At 39.9% G+C, this 22873-nt stretch overlaps 1 protein-coding gene across 1 annotated transcript in view; it reads right to left on the bottom strand.

Annotated features, from left to right (window-relative positions):
• The window catches only part of TMTC4 (transmembrane O-mannosyltransferase targeting cadherins 4), a gene marked incomplete at its 3' end in the record, with an annotated part of 47532 nt that extends 38381 nt beyond the window's left edge, over nt 1–9151 (bottom strand). Inside the window, exons 1-3 of the mRNA XM_080612622.1 lie at nt 8987–9151; nt 3666–3781; nt 1337–1553 (exon numbers count right to left, since the gene is read on the bottom strand). Of these exons, the coding sequence (XP_080468748.1) occupies nt 1337–1553; nt 3666–3781; nt 8987–9148 (495 nt within the window). The 5' untranslated portion in view covers nt 9149–9151. The remainder of the gene's footprint in view (nt 1–1336; nt 1554–3665; nt 3782–8986) is intronic.
• Between the last annotated feature and the right edge of the window lie 13722 nt (nt 9152–22873).

The following is a 22873-nucleotide window of genomic DNA, read 5'->3' as shown; positions in this document are numbered from 1 at the left end:
ACTGAAGACTCGTTTTACTGCACTTTGACATCTAGAACTGGGTTTGGAGAAAAAAATACAAGGGGCCCTTCTGACATCAGCAACACATGCCCTCACAAAGCAGTTATTCTGCAGGTGAGCAAACACCAGAGAATGATTGACAGGATGTGTTAGCCACACTGCCAAAAAAGGTGCCAAATTACTAATACACAACTTTGCACCATCTCTAGGTTTCCAATAAATGCAGGGTCCCCAGTCAGCTGAGAGGCGTAGCTTTCCACAACCTCTTCCCCATCAGTCATGTGCAAAGCAAATGAAAAAAAGCCAAAACCACAGCATATGATGAATAAATGAAAAATCAGTTCCACACATATATAAGGTGCACTGAGGATTCAGTGCTCATTACTAGCACAGAGATCAAAGTTAAAGTTAGTACTTTTTCCAGTAGCTTAGTCTTTCCAAACTCTAAGAGAAATGACTCCTGCATTGCAATTTTTTTATATTTTATTTATTCATTATTACAAGATCAAGCAATCAGGGACCACATCCAGCACGTCTGCTGGCATAAGGCCAGAAGATTTTCTTAGTTATGAGTGCAAAAAGAGAGTCTTTTTTAAAAAAAAAAACAAACAACCCTATCTCCTCCCTGTTCCACACTAGAATTTCCACACAAGGACTTTGATCTTTGCCACACATGTGCCATGTTTTTATTCTGCATCTTTACAGCTTCAACTTCCAGCCACTATTACTCTTTTGTCTGCATTATTAAAGGGCCCACTACTACGAAATCTGTGTTCTCCACATGCATAATTACAGACTGTGATAAAAAAAAATAAATCCTTTAATCTTCTCCTTCATATTAAAATATAAACCCATGGAGTTTGATCTCTCATGACACGGGATGATTTCCAGTCCTTTAATCATTTTCATGGCTCTTCCGAGCCCTCTCCATTTTTCCTAATGTTGTCCTTGCAGCATGGATTCAAAACTAGATGCAGTATTCTAATACACTCACATACAGAGTTCATATAATGCCCCTACTCCAATTTTGTATCTCCTTGTTTTTTTATCAAAGCAAATACAAATGAAAAGTAATTAGGGAAATTCAGTAACTAGGGAAAAATTGTAGTTTAGGGCTATCCTTCTTTAGTTACTGTACTTAAATGATTTATCTTCCTCAATAAGGTCCAGCCCTGTGGACCTTAACATTTGATGGTTCTCATAAGACATGTGCCAAGAGAAGTATTGAGAATATATAAAAGCAATGTGTAGAGTATAAGACTGTCAGAATTAATTAGTCAAGATGGTCAAGAACTTCTAAGATATAAATCATTGGAGCTTATTATTCAGTACTTACACATTCGGTGTGCACTGGATGTACAGCAAATAGCAAAGCAGCTAGAAGAGATGTCTTTGGAGCCAGGTTTAGCCTTCTTCCTTTATTACTGAATTGCAGTCCACCCAATAGTATCGAGAATACATCAACCATCAACACTGAGATAGTACAATGCAGTATTATATTGATGACATGAAAACCAACTGGGTAGAAGCCTCCAGCAAAAAGGTAATTAATTCTATGCAGAAACAAGAACATTAAGGCTAGGAATTACATCAGTGGTTAGAGATATGCAAGCAGAAAACTTAAACAATCCCATAGCAAGATCGTATTAAATATCACAACTCCCCTTTCCCCCACCAAAAAAAAAAAAAAAAAAAAAAAAAAAAAAGGGTGAAAAACCCCATCAAATCCCAGCACGCATGTTATTACTACTGAGCCAATACAGTCGGCTAGAAACTATGCCTTGATCTTTACTCAAGGGTATTCATACAGGATACCATATTCAGCATAGTATCTATCCTCTCCAAAGACATATGTTAGTGCTATCATGTTAATCATACCTATGGTTACTTAGAAATTACTTTTGGTCAGCAACATAACTTCAATGTTGCAATGCAGGAGTGTCCTTGTGGAAAAAACACAAACCTACTGGGGGAATACCCTTAGGCTTAAGAGAAACCATGTCCAAATCTAACTGGATGAAATTATTTTAATTAAATCCACACAAAGAGGACATTAATATGCAACTGAGACTATGATTTCCACTGACATTCTAGCTGAAAAATGTCCTAGCATTTGGACTGGCAATGTGGAAACCATCTGGGTACAATCAGTATACATCCAGAAAGTAGTCAGCTAGCACATCTTAGTAACTGATTTGTGAGACTGGTTACAGAGAGATTTAATATGAGTATTAGAACCAGAAGGAAGTGTAAGTGAAAATTCAGTCACAAAACCCTTCTCAAGATTAGAACTCTGATAAAATGGACAGGGAGAAGAAAAGGAAGAAACATCTTGTTATTTTCTATACACTTTTATCAGTAGGTGAGATATACAGAAACTTAGTGTGAATAGGGAATTTTATATAGCTCATTTGGTCAGTCTGCATCTGGTTTATGTGAAATGTATTTAAAAACTCTAACCTATTATAAATGTGATGCACATAAATTGGAGCTTAGGGAAATTAAGAAAACCAATTTCTTACTTGTGAAAATAGCATTTTATGGGCCGTCTTCACGTGCTCATCTGTATTTTCAGATATAGTAATAACTGTATCCCAGTTCACTCTATAAACTAACCAAGATGTTACTAGAGATGGAATATACCAGAGAGACCTTGAAAATAAAGGAAAGCATGTGCTGTGTAATGCACTGAAAGCTTTAATAGGTTTAAGACTCTGACACTTTCTATTCAGCTGCATATTTTCCTTCATGACAATGTGAAGAAAGCCCAAAGGAGAGTGAAACCCACAGTGCTAAGTACTTAAAACGCTTGATACTGCATTCAAGAATCAAAGTTTTTGCTTGAATATGAGGACTAAGAGTGGGAGTGCTTCTGCAACCCCTTAGTCCCTGGTCTAGACTGGGCACATCTGCAGAACCAGTACCAGGTCCCCATCCTCAAGGCTGAGTTGCATGCGGAAAATAAAGAACCTTAAGATGAGTCCTCAAAGATTCTCTGCATTACCGTGCCCAGTTTCTACATGGTTTACTGCTTGCTCAAATCCTTGTGCAAAAAACATGAGCTAAGCATCTATGCAACTAATCCTCATAAACATGTAGTTATTTGAGAAAACCAGCAAGTTACATATACAGGCAGACATCTTCCCCATTAGGATTCTCAGGCACAAACATGAAGTATCAGAGAGGGAGAGGTGGGAAGACTATTCACTGACCAAGTGGCAAAAGGCCACAGTAGATTGATGCTATTTATAAGAAAACATCATTTAACAGGTCACCAGAAGGCAGAAAACAGAAACTACAATAGAAGTATAAGTGGCAGCATTGCTAAGTGAAGGGAACGTACACCTCTTAGGCCTCTGATGGTGTGACCTACATATTGAACCATACTGTGCCTAGTACCAGGGTATATAAGAGCATAAGATGCAACCTCTGAAAGCTACAGTGAAATGCAGAATGTCAAAATAATATTTTGGGGAAAAAAAATTGAAAATTAAAACTCAAATTGAGATTAATTAACAAACAGGAAAACCATATCCAGGAAAGGTATGCAACAACCCTTCAGATACTTTGTCGTTCCCCTTTTCTGCTGCCCCCTGCCTATTATCAATTGAGTGAATATATGTTAAAAAAAAAATTCAGACCGTGAGCAAAAAGACAAGTCTCACCTGAAGGTTAGGACAGTTAGCGGTCGATATGACTTATGACTGGTATTGCTGCTGAGTTTGCTACCCCAAAAGTCATGATGCCACAGGTCACCAAGTGGGGTTTCTGCCCTGAGATCCTAAAAGGAAACATCATAAATTACCAGATTCTTAACATTTCTGTTTTATTCAAAGCAGCTAAAACACAAAAAATTTCTAACTAATACAAGCTCATGCTAACATGGACATAGGAGGTGCTCTCTTGGCTCACTACTGATAGGTCACATCTTGGATGCCTGTCATCATAAAGACCAAGATGCTTGGATTTTGTAAGTAGGCATAACTACATGAAATTTAGTACAGCTATACATACTCATATCAGTTGATAATCTGGTTAACAGCTGAGATACAAAACACACACACAAAAAACATCTACCTTATAGTTTTGTGAAAAGCCTTTGATGTTAGGCCTAGGTTATCTTGCGAAGGAGGCCAACTACAAACCACTGCAAATACCTATGTTTCTACCAGTGTCAGTAGCACAAGTACTAGTGAAAGCAAGGAAACCAAAGACAGAAAACAATTACCTCTTTTTGAAGCCTTACTTGGCACAGGGCCCTATTCAAGTATTCCCCCCCCCCCCTTAAATTCTTAGCACATGAAACCAAGAATCAGCGTATCTACTGTTTTAAAAGATTAACAGCAGAAGACAGAAATGAATTATTTTAAGCTGGGGTGGGGTAGGGGACTATTAAAAAAAAAAAAATCACTGCAAAGGAAATCTCTGCTCTTTCCTTTTATCTTAAAGCCATGCTGATAATGAAAATATCCAAATAACCTAGACTACTGAATGGAAAATACACACTTTGGAGAGGAAAAAAGAAGGACCTTGGCAACATCTGCTTCTGTTTTCTGAGAGGACAAGCTAGGAAGCTCCAACTAACATAGTCAAATTCTACTTGCCCCTGTTATCCTCCTTCCCTGTGGCAATTAAATACAATTTATGCTATAGTAAATGTGCAGGTTAAATACACTCAAGACAGAACCTAAGAATAAATTGTACTAGGAAATTAACAGCTTTCACATGAGTGTTGGTATTACACCTTCAATCAACCACGAGATATTCCAAACCCCACCCACCTTCTCCTCTGAAATTCCTCACGAGACCAACAAACGAAAGCAGATTCTCTTCATCAGGGATTGTAGTAATAGGACAAGGGGTAATGTGTTAAAACTTCCACAAGGGAGATTTAGGTTAGCTGTAAGGAAGAAGTCCTTTACTACGAGGGTGGTAAGGCACTGGAACAGGCTGCCCAGAGAAGTGGTGAATGCTCCATCCCTGACTGTTCAAGGCCGGGTTGGACAGAGCCTTGGGTGACATGGTCTAGGGTTAGGCATCCCTGCCCATGGCAGGGGTCTTGTAACTACATGATTTTAAGGTCTTTTCCAACCCAAACCATTCTATGACTTTATGAATAAGCCAATGCAAACACAAGCAGACAAACTAGGCTGCTAAACCCATGAAAGATTTTACAAGGCCTGATGTGCAATGTCTTATTCCCCCTACATCTCCATCTACTTACAAGATTCCCACATTACAATACTCCTGGATCACTAACTCCAGTTCTTCTCAGATGCTGCTACCATCTCACTTGCTTCTACAGTATTTTGAGCACCTCTTGCGGTCTCCAGTACCTTCCATCTCATCCTTAGCTAGCATTTTTGGCCTGCTAACAAGGCAAGAGAGAACACATACAACTGCTAGTACAGCCAAATGTCTGGGCCATGATGACTGGCTGCTGCTAAACTGAACTTAAAATAACTCCTTTTTTCCTGCTTCTCAACACATTCTGACTTTCACCCATACAAAAATAAAAAAATCCCAAGAAGAGATTTATTTCTGTCACTTACAGAATCATAAAATCATTTAGGTTGGAAATACCTTTAAGATCATCAGTTTCAACCATTACCCCAGGACTGCCAACTTCATCAAATCTGGACACTACTGGACAACTGGATTAAAAAAATAGGAGGCAGAAGTAGGCTAAAAATCCTGCCACATTGTCAAATGAAGTGAAACATTCACTAATAGGTTACTAATCAATACACAGAAAAGAGAGCAGAGCTAACATCGTAGTCATATACTGCAGCTGTTAATTAAGGCATTCTCAGGGAAAACCTTAAGAAAGACTTACAGGGGATCCTATTTGAGCTTAAGAATCATCAAGGTGAAAAATTCCTTCACTGTCTCATAGATGTTTCAACTGCCAAGCAATAGCTACAAATTTCTTTCTTCTCCTAGGACTAATTTTGGCTTTAGGCACTTAAATTCCTGTCCCATTCCTTACTGGTATGCATATACCCCAAAGGTCATAATTTGACTCTCAGAGCCAGAGTGCATTCAACCAGGAGTTCAATAAATCAATATAGCCTGCTTTTCCAAGGGCAAGTTGGGACAAAGTTGTACACCAGCATCTACTGAAGTCTTTGTGTTCTGCAGGGGCTGACTGCCAGTGATCATTGTGGCTTCAGAGTTCAGGTTTTTCCAATCAACAACACAGTTCCTTATGTACATTTGCCAAAGAAAGGGACTATGAAAAAGATTTTTTCTTTTTGTATTAAAATTTTAAAAGTATGTCTTCTATGTCACAGATGGTCTTCAATAACGAGATGTGAAATACACTGGCGATGTGAAAGGCTAGATTTCCCTTTCCGCTAGAATCAGCCTTCTTTTGTCTTCCATAGGAAGCATGCAGGAAAAGCTGAATATACAGAATTCTTAGTGATTAGATTACACTTCCGTATTACCTAAAAAATCTTCAGTCATGTATCTTGCTCTTGTATCCAAGTTCTGTGAGAAAAAGTTTATTATGTTAGTTTTCCCACTTAGTAGACTTACCCTAAAACAGGAATGTCTCTAAGAGACATGGCGATTTAGAAATTACATATGATTTTCTCTTTAAGAACTGAATATAGACAGCAAAGAATCTCTAAATATTTGATTAGCAGCAGCTTATACACAGCAAAGTTCAATACTTGAAGAAAGGTCAGGTTTTCTATATAAAGGCTTATAATAATGTGTCTGAAACTCTTCCTAATCCAACTGTTCGCCTTGCCAAGCTAGCAAATAAATAACAACAAAAGTGACTGTTGTGGACCACTTAAAATGCTGCTTACAATGACAAGAACGCATCTAGAAAACAGCCTTGGACCCCAATACAAATCTAATAACAGAATGTTCAACAATACAGTAGGCACGGGGTCAGCTAACTGTATTTTTCATTAAAAAAAGAAAAAAAAAAATAATTGAAAGATTGGGGAGGTGGTGGGAGCTAGTAAATTAACAAAAAAGGTCACTGTGTGGTACTCAAGAAAATACTGGTATAGTAATGGTCAGTATCTACAAAATTACTTCACCTGCTGTCTCTCCTATTGAATAGAATAGGCTATACTTTTAATAAATTGTGCTTTGCTAAATGCTTTTCCTCACCATTAAGCTGGCAAACTCACTGTCTCTGCATTTTTCTTGCGGGTTTTGCATTTTCATATATTCATACGACCCCTGTGTTAAAATGACACTGTCACAAAAATCTCATTTAATTTCTAGGGAATAATAGAGGATTTTGATGTGAAAAATAGAATAAGCCTCCCAGTTTTTCAGACTAGGTATGAGTTAATCTATTTAAGCAGTTGGCTGAATTTCTCAGCATTGCAAACAGCTATAATCGTGGTGCAGGTTGTTTCGTTGCATAGATAAACTAAAACATTTTGAAAGTAAAGTTTGAAATTGCACTTGAAGAAAACAACCTGCCTTGTTTCAACGTCAATGCTTTGTACATTCTTTCAGGAAATTAAAATATTATAATCATGCCAAAAATAAAACTTTGCAGAACAAAACACTGCCAAGAGCTGTGCAATTTAAAATATAATGCTTCTTAAAAAAAAAAAAAAAAAAGTGTCTATAGCATTCTCTTAGAAGCCTTGAGATTTATTTCTAATTTGGCAGATGTATTTTCCCCCCATACATTTATAACTCAAGGTATGATGACTTAAACAAGCATAATACAAATTTGTCTAAGGAAACAGTGATTTTGTGGGATTCTAAAAGGCATATTGTGGTAAGTTGCCTCTAAATCTTGTGCAAGTAAAAAAAAAAAAAGTGAATTGTAGTCTAATGATATGAGTTTCCAGATTATCCTCCTTGTAAACCCATGGCTTCAGGAAAACAGAACCAACAGATGAGGGTGATTCTTTTTACCCTGTGCTTCTCTTGCCAAGCATTTAACATTCCAGAACAGCATAAGAGCTGCAACACCAAGACCCACTCATGAGCACTAACTGCTACATGCGATTCTAAGAAGTGTCTCAGCAATTGAAGACATTCAACTCCTCGCAATCAAAAAAATCTCAGCTAGAGGCCTGTTTGAAATGCGTGTTAATTTCAGGGATTGTTCATTGTATGTATGATCAGTTGTAAGACAGACCACAAGAATATTCTGCCTGTATTTAAAAAAAAAAAATACTGCTGTCACAGGAACTTCTAAGGGGGGAAGGAGCAAAAGAAAAAAGATGTTTTCCTTGCTCCTGTAACTTTTTAATGGTAGAAACCACAGCTGGAGAACCTCTTCACCCTACAATCACTTAGTGATGCATTATGTACCTTGTAACCAGAGTAAGTTTATTCATTGGGCTAATTCATCTGAGAAGATAATGAAAAAATCTCCTATTAACATCAACAGGTGTTAGAAAAGTCCACTCCATACGCTCACTGACTTAGAAATTAGCCTAAAATTAGGTCTATAGGCAGGCTTGATGTACAGGTGCTCTGTGAATAAGTGTTAACTAAACATCACATCCAGATTTGCCACAACCCTATATAATGCTTTCTTAGATGATAAGCAGACAAATTCCTTCCCCTTCAGAATGTAACACTTGTTAAGCAGAGCATCTCGCTTGCAAAAGAATGAAAGGGGGCACATTTAGAGGAGGGAGGGAAAGAAGCTGTTTAATTTGTTCACTCTTTTGTTTATGTACTAGAACCCAAGTCATGTTATTCAAATAGCTTTAGGAATAACATTTTGTTAAGCATACTTATGCTTCTAGCTTTTTGTTAGCGCACTGCTGCACACCTTGTTCGGCAACCTTAAATAAGGCTTACTTAAAAAAAAACCACCAGACACAAGAAAACAAAACAGAAAAACAAAGCTCAAAAAAAAAAAAAGGAATATCAGAAGGAAGTTCTTTACGAGGATCTACTGAGATCAACTGTTGTCATTACATCATTACATCTTCTCCTAGGACCATTTATGTCAAAAGGCATGGGGCTGGGGGGAAGAGAGACAAACCTTATTATTGATGATGGCTTCAGAATCATCAAAGACAAAATCTCCATCGTAGCTGTTAGCAAAACAGAGGAAGGAAATTAATGCCACAACCATTTTAGCCCAGTATGACGGGAGGATGAACCATGATACACCATGGTCCAGATTAGGTTCTGTTTGTGCCATTCTGTGAAATGATTGTTCCAAGTTGAGAGCTTCAGCATTATGTTGGTTGCAAATCTGGAAGAAATACATACAAATGCACAGTTATAGTTGTATTTCATTAAAAAAATAAAAAAATGCAGAGTGGAGTTGGGAAGAGAAGAATGAAGTTTCATACAATCTTTTTTCCTCTCAGTGCATTTCATAATTACTGGATCATATTTAAGCATAATTTTGTACTTCGAATGTGGAAGAAAGGCACAGTTTCTCATGGCTGAGGCACAGAGATAAAGTCAAGAAGTTCTTAGATCCTAAGCTAAAGCTTTGGCACAGGTAAATTCTAAAACCCTGAGCAAATCCCTGTATTTCTGTTTCTTACTATTCTTTTCTAGTATAACAAACAGACATCATGGGCACTGTGGAGCATTATAAAGTTCTTAAGAGAATGATAAGCACTATAATTTCCTTCTGAGTGTGGAAAAACAAACATCATCAACTGCAAACAATTGCAAAAAGAGCTCAACTCTCTTCTGTTAATTGAATTAAAGGACTTAGTATTGCATATAGCCCATACAGGGAATTCATACAAACATCACAGGTAGACATGTACAGATAGCAGTTAATGGACTAGGCCTTAAATCCCAACAATGCAAACAATAAGACAACAAGACACATATATTAAGACCAAAGCAGGGTTCACTAGATCACTCTGCATGCCACAAGTACAGTATAGGCTAAATTCCACTGCTGTTTTCATGGGCTTATGAGGTTGTTGAGGTAGATGACAAAGGCCATGCAACCCAACAGTACTGAGTTATACATCAGTGTGGTGGTACTAAGGCTGGAGGTTTACCCGTGAGCCACCTTTACTTGGAAGGGTTCCTTCCAATGCTCCAAAGCCAGCCCTCTGCCTGGGCAGCTATTCTGCCTTTGCTTCTCTGGTGCTCATTATTGCACAACTATTGTGAGTGGTCTTATTAACAAGTGTTGCTATAAATGGCAAGGCGGAGAGGTTACAAATGGAAAACTGCAGTAAAAGGAGGGCAGAATACAAACTGCTTACTTATAAGCCCCAAGAATGATAGGGACATACAGTAGCCCTGCTTCATACTTTCTTCTTATTTACTGGCTTTAAAAAATCAATCATTGCACCCTGAAAACACTGCATTTAATATCTTCATACAACCAAGGAAAAAGCTCCAGCTGTTTGGCTTCTTGAACAGACCCGATCATTAGAGCTGCTAAAGCAATTGCTTTGTACCTTTCTGTTTGCAACGCTGAATTCCAGTCTCCACATATTCCCCGTCTCTGTATACACACACGCACAGAGAGGACAGGCAGTACTCCCCATCACACCAGTGCCCCTTCTCGCTCTGGGGACTATACAGCAGTGCTCCCCCATTAAGATAAAGTCAGTAACATGGAGCTGAGCAACCTGAGAGTGAATGGAGCTCCTCAGCCGAGTGAAGCAGACCAGCCGCTTCAAGAGCGAAAGCCTGTCTCAAAGTAACTCGCCCTTGTGCTCTTAGTTTGACGAAAACAAAGAATAAAAGCAAGGCTGCTAAGCAGAGGTAAGGGTATGGCATCGCTGGTAACTGCACAGACACACCACCGATGCCCACTACTCAAACAGAATAGTTAATCTACCCCAAAGTAATTTTGCCCTGAAAGTTTCTCCCATTACACTTGCTCTATTTAGCTGATGTCCATCTGCTGCCAGTCCTCTCCCCGCAGTCCAGACGAGGAGGCCGGTCCCTGAGGGCTCCCTTAGCACAGCAACGCGCTAACCGCCTAGGCGCTCTGATCCCCCCCGAGGCACCGCGACCTCCCGGCCGCCACACACACCCTCCCCCTCCGAGCGGCGACACCAAGGGCTCTTTCGCTGCTGACCGGCTCACACACTACTGCTCCGCCGTTTCTCCAGGGAAAGGCGACCCCGAGTCGGCCTCACAGAGCGCATCCCGACGCCGAACCCCCCAGGGCGGGAGGCAGGGAAGGAATGCGGGGCGGGAAGCATGGCTCCAATACCGCGCGTCCCGCCGGAGAGGCTCCCACCACAGGTCACAGCGGCCGTGGTGCGCCGAGTCCCGCAAACTTGAGGCCGTCCCGGGGAAGCAGCCAGCCCGGGAGGGCTGCAGGGGCGAGGCTGCGAGGCGGGCGAGCTCCGCAGGGAGTTCGGCGGCGGCCCTGCCCCACTCGCCGCTCGCCTTTTGTCCTGGCGGCGGCTTCGCACGGGGGTGTCCCGTGTGCCGTCCCGCTCCGGCCCTCAGTCGGTCCCCCCTTCCCACGCCGCCCGGGCCAGCTCCAGCCAGCAAACGGAGCAAGGGCAAACCCCCTGGGTAGGACAGGACACAGCAGGACCGAGCCAGGTGCCCTGCACGGTGTTACCTGCAAGGAGAAGGAACCCGCGCCGCATCTGCCACCCGGGTGCAAAACTGTCCCGCCCGGCGAGCCGGCCCCCGCCGAGCGGCCGCGGGGGAGGGGCCGCGACGGCTTCGCCTCCGGGAAACATCCTCAGAGCCCCATTGGCTGTCTCGCCGCCCCACCCCTCCTTCTCCCCGCCCCCCCGGGGCAGCTCCGCGCTCCCATTGGCGGCGGTGGCGGTGACGCGCGACAGGCCGGGCTGAGGAAGCGGAGTGAGGCGATCACTTGAGGTGGCCGCGAGGCTGGTGCTGGTTTGTCTACTCCCTTGAGCGCCTAGCTCCGCACGTCTCCGGCTTGCACAAAGGCGGGGGACGGGCGGTCTTCCTGAGGGATGGCCTGCGGGCGGTGTCCGCCGCCCGTGCTGCGTTACCAGCCGGCCGGCGCTGCCCCTGCCCTTGCGTGGTGGCCGTTGTCCCACGCACCTGGCCGGCCGCTTGGCCGTTAGCAGCGGGTGAGCCGGGGATGCGGGGGGCTTTGTGGGGCGCTTTGCGGGGTGCCGCCTGGCCTCGGGGAGCCTGGCATCTGTGGGAAGGGAGTGTTTCCGAGCCCCCCGCTCTTCCCTCAAGGGCGGGTTCCTGCCGTGACGGGCTTACATGGAGCGAAAATCCCCCGTGAAAAGAAGGGTGGTAGCGCGGAATGGGGGGATGCTCCCTCGGCGCCTTGTGCCGGAGCCGTGGGTGCCGCGGGCTGCCTGCCTGGGTAAGCTATTGGTCCTGCCGGGCTTGCAGCGGGCTGCTGCCCTCACGGCAGATACCCTAGGGAAACAATAAAAACGTTTTTAGATGTACTTTGTTCGTGCGTTTCATTATCGCGGTTTTTCTTGAAAGTGTGATTAAACGCGGAGCTACACCACCAGATGTTCGGTGGAAGTTTCCCTAAAATACAGTGAAATCTTAATAAAGCGAAATCGGATGAGAAGATCCTGGCCGTGAGCCAGGCAGAGGCATATAATTTGAAATTTTTGAGAAGTTTGCATTATCAAGTGTCAAATTATCAAGGTTACTTTATAGCTCCTTCGAGGCTTTAGCTCTCCAGTAAAAATCCTACTCTGGGAGGGCTTCAGTGATTGCTACCCGCACTTGTCTGCTCCACACCAGCTCTAAAACATCTGCTGCTGTGACAGGGACAGCTCAGCTGCTTGTGAGGCAGCAGCTGAACCAGCACAATTTCCAGGCTAGTGTATTATTCAAGTATACGTGAAGTTCCTTATTAGAAATGGTAGTCTGTAACTTACGCTTCTTTAACAGCTTCCACAAAGCATTTGAGGGGCTTCTGGACTGGGGAGCAGCGAAAAGCCATTGGCCTGCTGTCACCAAGCGCTCGAAGCTCTGTTCCCTGGTCACAAGCTTCTTGCCCCTTGGTTACAAGAGCTAAAATAAATACACCAACACCATGACCTGCAAACTAGTAAATTGTGCCTTGTACCCGAGTTAGTGATATAGGTGGGCATAATCAGTAAGCTTGTATCTCATAATTTACAATTATAAAATGGTAGAGTTGAAAAATGTCTTTATGACTTTTTGGTCATTTTCCCTTATAAATGCAAAATAAAATCTGTAACAGCATACTTTTTAGGTTTCTACTCCTAAAATGCTAAGCATTGAGATTTACATCACTTCGTAAAAATGGCTGGTTTGCCATGTGAGTTCATGAGGAGGAAGTACTGGTTGATAGCTGCCACATTTTCTCACTGTTTCAACTTACACACCCCCAAACTACCCCCAATATGTATCACCAAGTCAAATTCTTGTCAGCTATCTTTCCAGTCTTTCCAAATTCAACACTCTTCCTGAGATCACAGTGTTCATAGACATTTTAAATAATTTGCTTTTACTAATGGAGGGGCCTCAACTCAGAAAAGAGGGACCCAATTTAGGAGAAAAAAAAAAATATCCTGAATTAGGAAAAGCAGTCTATCATGTATTTAATCTTATGAATTCTATAAATTCTGACAAAGTAAATGGAAATTTCAGTTTATGTTTAAGCGTGCACATATGTAAGAATTTATATTATTTATTATATAAGTACATATATTACCTTACATGCATTTACATATGAATCAAGGTTCAGGTTTGCCTCACAGGACTGTGGCAGTTGCCAGACTTCTATTAGCTGAGTCACTTTCACATTTCTGTGTTATGTTTTGTTCTGTAGAGGGTTTGACATTATCACGTTTGCTGATGTATTTATTTCTACTAATAGCCCATTCACATCGGATACTCAGTAGCTTCTTTGCTACATGTGCTACATCTTTGATCTGTGCTTTATGACTGGAATTTCATTTGTTAATTGTAAGACTGCTGATATCATCAGTTCAGGTCAAATTTATATATGTCCACACAGCCAGGTGCACAGATGGTCTAAATCACCTCATCACCACTTATGTCAATACAACAATACTGATTAATATATCCTCATGAACTAGAAAATGTGTACAGATGCTCCCCCTTCCCATCATTTTCCATTTTTAAATAATCCTGTTTCTGAGGGGTTTATTATTTTGCTTTTTTATAACATAGCAGCTTTTACAATTGCCTTCTGTTTTAATTCATGTGAAGAACTGCAGAGCAGATACCTGCTCTGGAGAGTTCCCTAGTTCCCTCAAAATCTGATTCAAATCAGCTACAGTTGCGTAGTTTATCTCCACTCTGCTTCTTCAGAGGGTTATTATAGCTCTTCAATTTAAAACAGTTCCTAAATAAACTTTTTTTTTTCCCTTAATCTGCAATTTCTGGGAGGGTATATGTATGAAGTGAGTACCTCCTGGCTTTCTAGTTTTCTCAGAATGCAAAATTGATCTACCTATGTGGCTATTGCATTCTTATTTTTAGCAGCCTGCTATTGCTGATCTACACAAAGGCCAATCTTTCTTTTGTAAAAAAGAAGTATGCAAAAGACGTCATATTCCAAGGGATCAGCATTTGCAAGTATTGCAGTGACTTTGCAGACAAAAGAATAAAATGTCGGGGACTATGGCAAAGAGGGATTCAACCAAAATGTTTCAGAAGCCTAAAAAGACTGTCAGTCTTCACCGTAACTGTTTTTGACAAACTGCATTCTCCCCATGGCCCGGATCTTGCCATGGTAAATGTGGGTCCAGACACTGAGCACAACTGGCTGTAACTGTAGGCAACCAGCTGGTCATGACCTGTTGCACGGTTGGGGTGTGCACAAGTATTATATATGCAAATGTTTGCATATATAATATGCATATTTTCACTACTATTGATAGTACTTCGATGGTCTCTAGGGACCTTGTCTCAGGAATATTTATTCTGCTACGAGGCATTTTAAGCAGCAGAATGCCTTAGAAAGCTTGTTTTGTATGTCATGTTTTGTACATACACATGTACATACACAGGTATGTATGTAGACACAGGCAAACTCATATGCTTGTTGCAGTTGCGGTCTTGATGGACCATAATTCATAAAATCAAAATGCAAATGAAACTGGTCAAAATTGAAAAAGATTGTTGCAAGAGGAGTGGAATGAATGAAGCCTTGTTTTCCATTTTTTTCTGTTTCATTGTCCTACACCTCCTTGCTTTATTAACTGCAGTTCCCCTCATGACCCATATGTCATCTTCATTAAGATCCCTCTATATTCCTCACTTTGCTTTTTGGCTTGCCACCTCTTCCAGCTTTACTTAATTCTATAACTGACCAGAACTGTAAATGTGTTCCCTGGTGAATAGCCTGACCAGACTTCTCAGCTACCCAGCCACCATGTAGAATTAGTGATAGCTGGATCTCTCCGTCAAAGTGTCTGCAGGGTTGCAATGATTTACACAGCCATTATGATGTTTATGAAACATGTGGGAACTGAACACACTTGAGGCCTCTGTACTTTGACGACTCTGGATTGAGTCAGAAATTATTAGAAAAGAACTCACAGATAGAACCCACAACTTTAATTTTCTTTAGAATTGAGGCTTCCAGTCAAGGATTGGACCCTTCTGTCTTGCTGCGGTAGACATATCCTTGCTCACTGGTTGAGAATGAGCAGATCCATCAAAGACTTGTTGCTGCTCCATGTAATGTTAACGGTAGATTTGAAGACCTGAAGTCTTAAATTTTGTTAAAGTATATATTTAATCACACACTCTCCTTCCCCCAATTAGGTAGCTAAGAAATATCTTTTAAAAAAAGTAGTTAATTCTGAAAGTGAGAATTATGCTCTGCTATACAGGTGGTTGTGAAATGTGTTCTTGTCAATATAAAATGAAAGTGTTGCAGCAGGTCAAACACTTGTGAATAACAACAATTTTGCTACTCTGTTGTTCTCTGAAACGTAAGAATCCTCATCACTACTCTTCAATACAGTTCTTTAGGCATAGTACAAGATACACTTTAACTTTTATAGGGAAAAATAACCATCTATACATAAGTAGTCAACCTAAGCCTTTCAGGGAAAGTACTGATGTAGTTATGCCAGTTCATCAAAAGCTCAGCAGTAACCCTGAACTGCTTCACTCTGTGCATCTACCTAGATTTTATTATGTTAGAAAAAGTAAAAAAAAAAAAAACAAACCAGTTTTCTCCTGTGGTTTTTTTCCCTCCACCCTCTCTTTGCCAGACATTGTGATGGAAATAACTATCTGTGCTTGACACAAAGAAGCAGAAGTTAGAAAAGAAAACTTAAATGGAAAATGCAACTCTTAAATGATTTTCAAAGGTACTCAGATTTCCTTCCTAAAATTATTTAAAGCTGTATCAGGAAAAAATTGGAGATGTAGTCAGAATGATCGTATGTGCTAACATTATATGATTTAAGCATATTTCCAAGTTTTATACTCAATTGTGTTTTTCTAATGAAAAGGCTGTCCAAGCATCTCTGTTGTCAGAAGCAGTTTTTAATTCATTACTTTTGTCCTCCAATTTAATACTCTTTTATCTACACACACACAAATACACAAATATAAATAGGCACTTCTGAAGGCTGCTGTATTTGTCTTAGGGTTAAATTGATTGGAACTTCTTTGCACACTGCATAAATCTGTATTAGGCAATACATTAAAATATTAGGGAAATTATAATCTACTGGAAAAATCCAACAGCATCTTAAATAGCTTCTCTTGAAAAGCATTTGCAGACGTGGTCAGAGAAACAAGCAAATTACTTGTTTTCCTTGTATTTCATAATATTAGTAAAAGGGGCCTTTGCTTCGCACTCACATAGTCATTTGCCTAAGTCACATATAAGTGCTGAATACAGTAGATCAGTCAGGTGTTATTTTGCACTGAGTAACATAAAATGATCATGCGAGGTATAAGAAACAATGAACTGGGGCCTGTACATTTTCTGTATAAAGGTTACTTCTCTAGCTATTTTTAGCTTTTCAGCTACATGTCTAACCTTGTCTTTTATTCCATTTTCACAGACCTACTTACCTAACAATGGGTTCCATGAAATCCTGAAAGTTCATCCGCATGTAAAGAACTCTATGACCAAGACCTATATTCAAAAAGTAGGAGGGGGAAAAAGGGATCTTTGAAGATAACCCTAAAAAAGATAAGAGAACTCTGGGAAAATACATACAATGAAACACTCCATAAATATAATGAAAAAAAAGAGAAGCTAAAAGTGCATGATTCGTACAAACCCAGTTTATAACTTGTAAATCAAAATCTGTATTGAAAGATCTTAAAACTGGATCAGTGTTTGAGGCAAAGTTGGTGAGCAGCATGATTCAACAGGCAGCTATTAGACAATATCAGGCTGCAGACCGGGACATAGACAGTAACCTTGCCATAAAATGCACAAATTAATTTAAAATTTTCTTGTTACTGGTATTTGTGAAATTAAATTGTTGTTCTTACTAAAATCATGCTGTTCCATAGACAGGTGTGGCTGTTAGCATGAGGTCATAGAGTGAGGCTTGCATTTTAGCCTCTACCCAAGAAAGCACTGAGAAATTTAAGACATATGAGTTACTGTGGAGTATAATTAGAGTGATTGCTTTTAGATAATTTCCAGCTGTGATTTGTAAATAACATTTTTCTTTCACTTCTGCCCAGGGATGATTATGGCTGTATAAGAAATTTAAGAAGGAATAGTTTATTGTTTGTTTTTTTTTTTATCTAGACTGCTTGGCAAAGGAAAGCATCTTGCTTTAGAGGTGGAAAACCTATGGAATAATGAGATACAGTTGCTTATCCGTGATTGCACAGCAGTTCAGTGGCAAGAACAAGAAACAGAACCCAATAGAGCTGGTTATAATGTGAAGTTTTCCTTCCTATGAGGAATTTCAAAGTTTTGGGAAAACTTTTGCTGAGCTGACAGAAAAAAGGTAAATCCCCAACATTTTCATAGGACACAAACTGCCTCCTCCTTCTCCTGCCCATCCAGGAGAGCTCCATCAGGTTTTTTGTCCCCTGGAGAGTTGATAGGACACCTCTGGGTAGGCTGCCATAGTCTCAATTTTATGGCTGTCTAGCTCTCTTAACTAGGATGAAAAAAAAGATAGTTCTTTTCTCTCTGTCCAGCCTGACTTCAGTTCTGTGGTTCACTTGAAGATATTTGTCCATTACTTTGACTGTTTCCTGTCAGGAAATTATTCATAAAGATTTCACTACCAGATTTAGAATCCTATTCATGTGGCTTCTAAGCCAGCCCCTTATTCATAAGCTAGCCTGAATAATATTTTGCCTGTTAAGCACCTGGCCTTGTACAAAGACTGTCACATTTTTCTTATTCTTCTGTTGCCTACTAGGTTCTTTTTTTTACCCTGATAAGCTAGGGCATATGGTTCAGACTTCCATTGTGATAGATACTATACAAAGACACATGAAAGACAGAACTATTTGTGCCACACAGTTTTGCAGCTTTTAAATAGGTAAAGCAGCGTTTGATAACATTTAGTAGATCTTGTAAGGAGTAAGGCAGGGCCATCCTTCCATTGGCAGTGTTCTTTTTCATGGATACAGGCAACTGTTTATGTGCTCTTCTGTTCTGGTACTGCTACAGAGCTCATTAAATCTCTTTTTTTGCAAGGAAGGCCTGAGGGCTATTAATTACTCAGTTTTTCCACATATAAAATGGGAAGAATGCTACTAATCTGTCGACAAGTCTGCAGGAAGCTGTCCAACTGTGAAATGATAGTGAAAATTTAATTTTCTCAGAGACATTGTCATCTCATCACATTTTTTTTTTCTAAATAAGTTAGGAAAGCCCTTATCATTACCATGGAGACTAATATTTTATTGCAAAGACTGTAATTGCAAGAAAGTTTCAAGATTGCAAGCAGATTTTGCAGAAATCAGGTCAATTGATGAAGTACCTGCACTCAGTGTTGGCTGCTGCACTGCACATCACTTTGATTCTGAGTCTTATTTACATTCCAAGCCCCAGGGCTCAGCTGCCAGCAAATCAATTGTGGAATTGTTGGACTGTGATAGATTCTGCAACAGGATAATAAAGGAAAAATAACTTCACTGAAGGGTAAACCTGCTTTCATCTAACCCAGGGTATGTCAGAGTAGCACTGTGTATGCAGGCAGTGACTGCAAAAGAGTTGATGCCCCACAGGATCATATATTGGCTTACCCATAGCAGGTTGTTCTTGTAACCACAGCAAAAGATAGGTGACTCAGTGCATCACAAATCAAGGCCTGCCTAATAATAAGCATCTCTTGCAATTACTCAGTTTTATTTACTGAGAAAGAAAAATAAAAATATTACTTACCTACACTTATTTTTTTAACACATTAAAAAAAAAAAAAGCTCAATCAATGTCAAAAAGAAAAAAAAAAAAAAAAAAAAAAAAAACCAAACCAAGAAAAGGACAAAAAAGAAGAAACGGCTCCAGTCTGCAAGCTGTAAGTAAAAATATTAACCATGTGCTCCAGTCCCATTCCCTGAGGCAAATATATGGACAGCTTTCAGCAAGTTTGTCTCTTTGAAGTCGTCTGCAGAAACCTTCAGGCAGAATCCAAAGACAGTAGAGATTTCTCGACTGCATCTCGGTGGAAGGACATTCCACTCTTGTTTCTCACTTTTGTATTTATTCCCTTCCAAGTGAGCCAGAAACTTCAAGAAATTCTTCCACAGAGGCAGTGGCCTGCATGCTAGGAAATTGTCCAACATAGTCCAGACGTTGGTTATTTTCAATAGAGATGTTTCTGTGGCTTTAAAGAGCCCTTGATATCCCACATGCATTTGGAGCATCTATATGTTTTTTAAGTATCCACTTGAGGAAGCAGTTCTGAAAAGTGCCAAGTGCCAAGTGCTCTTGTGTGTGTTGACTTCAGTAGTAGTAGTTGTATAAAAGTGACTTCAGTGAGGAGGATCAGAATCAGGCAGAAGTGGAGCCCTGTCTACAGACATTCACATTATCTTCTAAATCTTCCATTTCCAAATGCAATTACTTTGGAAACCATTTTGCAAGACATGAGCTGTCTCTGAGCAAGTTTGCTGTGTTTCGCAGGATCAAGCCTTGGTAATGTCATGTCCCTGAGCTCAAATGCCAAAAGTCTGGTGTGACGTAAGACGCAGTCCTATACTCACTTGGCTAAATTATCTTTCAGTACAACACCAGAGAGCGAAGTCGGAAAATATGCTTGTGTGGCTTTAATGAGGAAACATTTCTGAAGAAGCAAATTATTCCAAAAGAACTTTGCTGTTCCTACAAGACTGTCATTGTGCTCACTAACAACAGAAATAAATGCAGAAAAAGAGCCTAATATAAGACCCCTAAACTTGTTTGATGCAAAATGATGGGACAGGGTTTTGGTTGTATTGCTACTCTTGAATTCTGGATTTCATGAGAACTGATACTGAAACTTCATATTCTGGAAATGTTTTTTAAAATATATTACTTTGTGTGTTCTATTAGCATAACACATTGTCTGAATTACTGGGCAGTAGTCAACAAATGGTGTACTGGAACATGAATAAGAGTTGTAACTCCTCTATTTAGCAGAATGAGAGAGAAGGAAAAAAATAGAACATGAGAAAAAATTAAGACCCAAGGCAGTAATAATAGTAGATAATAATTCCAATTATATTATCCCAGGAAGTTCTGTAACATGAATTTTTTAACATTTGCTTTCATGCAGCTGTGGTCCCCTGAATACATGGCAAAAGATAAGTAGCTTTTGACTGCAAGAATAATACATTTTTTTTGTGCAACTCACTCGTGCTCATGCCATTGATTTTAGAATTCCTTCAGGAACCATTATTTTATGTTTAGGTTCACAAAGACTTGCTCTGGAATGGTGAATCATAATCTGTATCAAATCCTTTAAATGGTATGGTATAGCTGGCTCATACGGGATAAAATTTATTTTAAGTATTTATCCAACTTGGAAATAAAAACCCCAACAACTTTGAGAAAGAATTTCTAAAATAATTTTTTAAAGGCTGCAGGCTTCTGAATGGTAGATAGAAAAGAATTTATTAAGATTGTATAGGTCAAACCATGTTGATGTAGTTATATCAGCAGCTTCCCATGCTGTTGTACACTCAGTAGTTTTGGAAAAGGGATTTCAGCCTCTTGAGCAGTGAAACTGCTGGCACCATTCATGTGCACTGCCTTCAGACATCACTGCATCCATCTTAAAGCTGAGAGATGAGCAATAAACTCCATAGTTTCAGCTTGATTTTGATCAGTACAGCATTACCCCTTCCTGCTTATAGTCCTGGTTGTCTAAGGAGGAAAGGAAAAGGGAGAAGACGAAGTTTTTCCAATGGCTAGCTTTCCTTCTGCTGTAATTTCCCTGTGTGGCTCCACTGGCTACAAGTAGAAAATAATTAGAGTAACCTTATCAGGCTACTGTCAATTCCCACCACAAAATCAAAACTAATATTCTGAATCCCATGCAACTAACACACCTCTGGGCCATCCACTTATTTAATCACCTTTGTTTTGGTTTGTTTTGCTCTTGAAGGTATGTTGAGATCTCACATGAAGCCATCTGTCTAATTCCAAAGGTATGTTTCACACAGAAAGGATCTTTTCAGCATGTGGTCCACTCTATAGCGTTATATAATTGGTAGTAATAATATCACTTCTTTATCTTGTTTCCTTGCAATATTGAAATTGTGGGATGGCTTATTTTGGAGCAAGGTAACAGCTCTCAGCCAAAATATGCTGGTGCTACATAAGTTGCTCTTTGTGCACCCATATCGTGAAAGAGCCACCTTTCACCGTCAACCTGATAGAAAACCAGGACTAAGAGCTTGATTGGACATGTTTCATTTGGCAAATTTAACATTTCCACCAAACCATCTTCAATTTCATGCTAAAAATGTCTGTGAAGATAGGCAAACCTAGAATAAGTTTAGTTGTTCTATTTATGCAAAAATATTTGTATTTTATAGAACTGATCCTGATTGTTGTGTTCTCCGAAACTATTTTTTTTAACCTTTAGCTTAGATAATTTAACTATTTGAATAAACAAACTACTATATAACGTCTACTTTGAGTTCTTATACCTATTTCTCTTATAAGCAGCAAAGAAAATTGAACACACATGAATATAATTGTTACCATCTATTTTATAAATCTTTAAACAGAAGCAACAGTAACAGATTGTTACAAACAGCTGCTTGAGGAGCTGCTTTCTGCAGGTAAATCTAGATCTTGTAGGCAGACATATGTTCCATTTAGGCATTTTAGGTTCTTGCAAGGGTGTGCTATGGTCACTTCGTACAAGTTTTGGTTCAAGGGAGATCTAGAGCATCAAAAGCACCAACCATATCCTAAGCTGCTAGCCATAATGCTGGGCTGCATCGAAAGAAGCATGACCAGCAGGTCGAGAGAGGCAATTTTTTGCTTTCTAAAAACTGTACTGACTTACCATTATTTTTAAACATGCAAAAGGCTAATCACTGTGAATTCATTCAGTATTGGTTGACAATGTGTGTTGCTATTAATAATTTCATCATATCTTAGCACGGAAAGTGTTCTCATGAGAGGTCCCCAAGGGACACTTAAGCTGGTGATGGTGTGTACTCACTGGAGAAAAGCTGACAAAGTCAATTGGAATTCTTGATGAAATCCTTATCAGTGTAAATAATGATGGATATGGAATCCATCCTCAAATTTGGGAGATTTCAGTAGTATTTAAAAATAACATTTTCATTCAGATTCCCCACCATTCCTGTATCCGCTAAAATTAATTACCCCTCTGACTTGAGTGTTCCATACATCAGGAGGATAACTGCCTTTTTTTTTTTTTTACATAAGCTCACTGCTGGAAGAAGCACATCTTAGATTTTATTTTTCAGGAATACAGGGACGAAAAAGCAGTTGATCATGAAAACAATGTTCCTATTTCTGAACTCAGCTAGCTATTTTCTGCATTGGTTTTATTGTTCTGAGTTC

The sequence above is a fragment of the Psittacula echo genome, assembly GCF_963264785.1.
Source record: "Psittacula echo genome assembly, chromosome: 3".
Classification (NCBI taxonomy): Eukaryota; Metazoa; Chordata; class Aves; order Psittaciformes; family Psittacidae; genus Psittacula; species Psittacula echo.
Note: the sequence above shows the minus strand (reverse complement) of the source record. Positions and strands in the feature narration are given on the sequence as shown.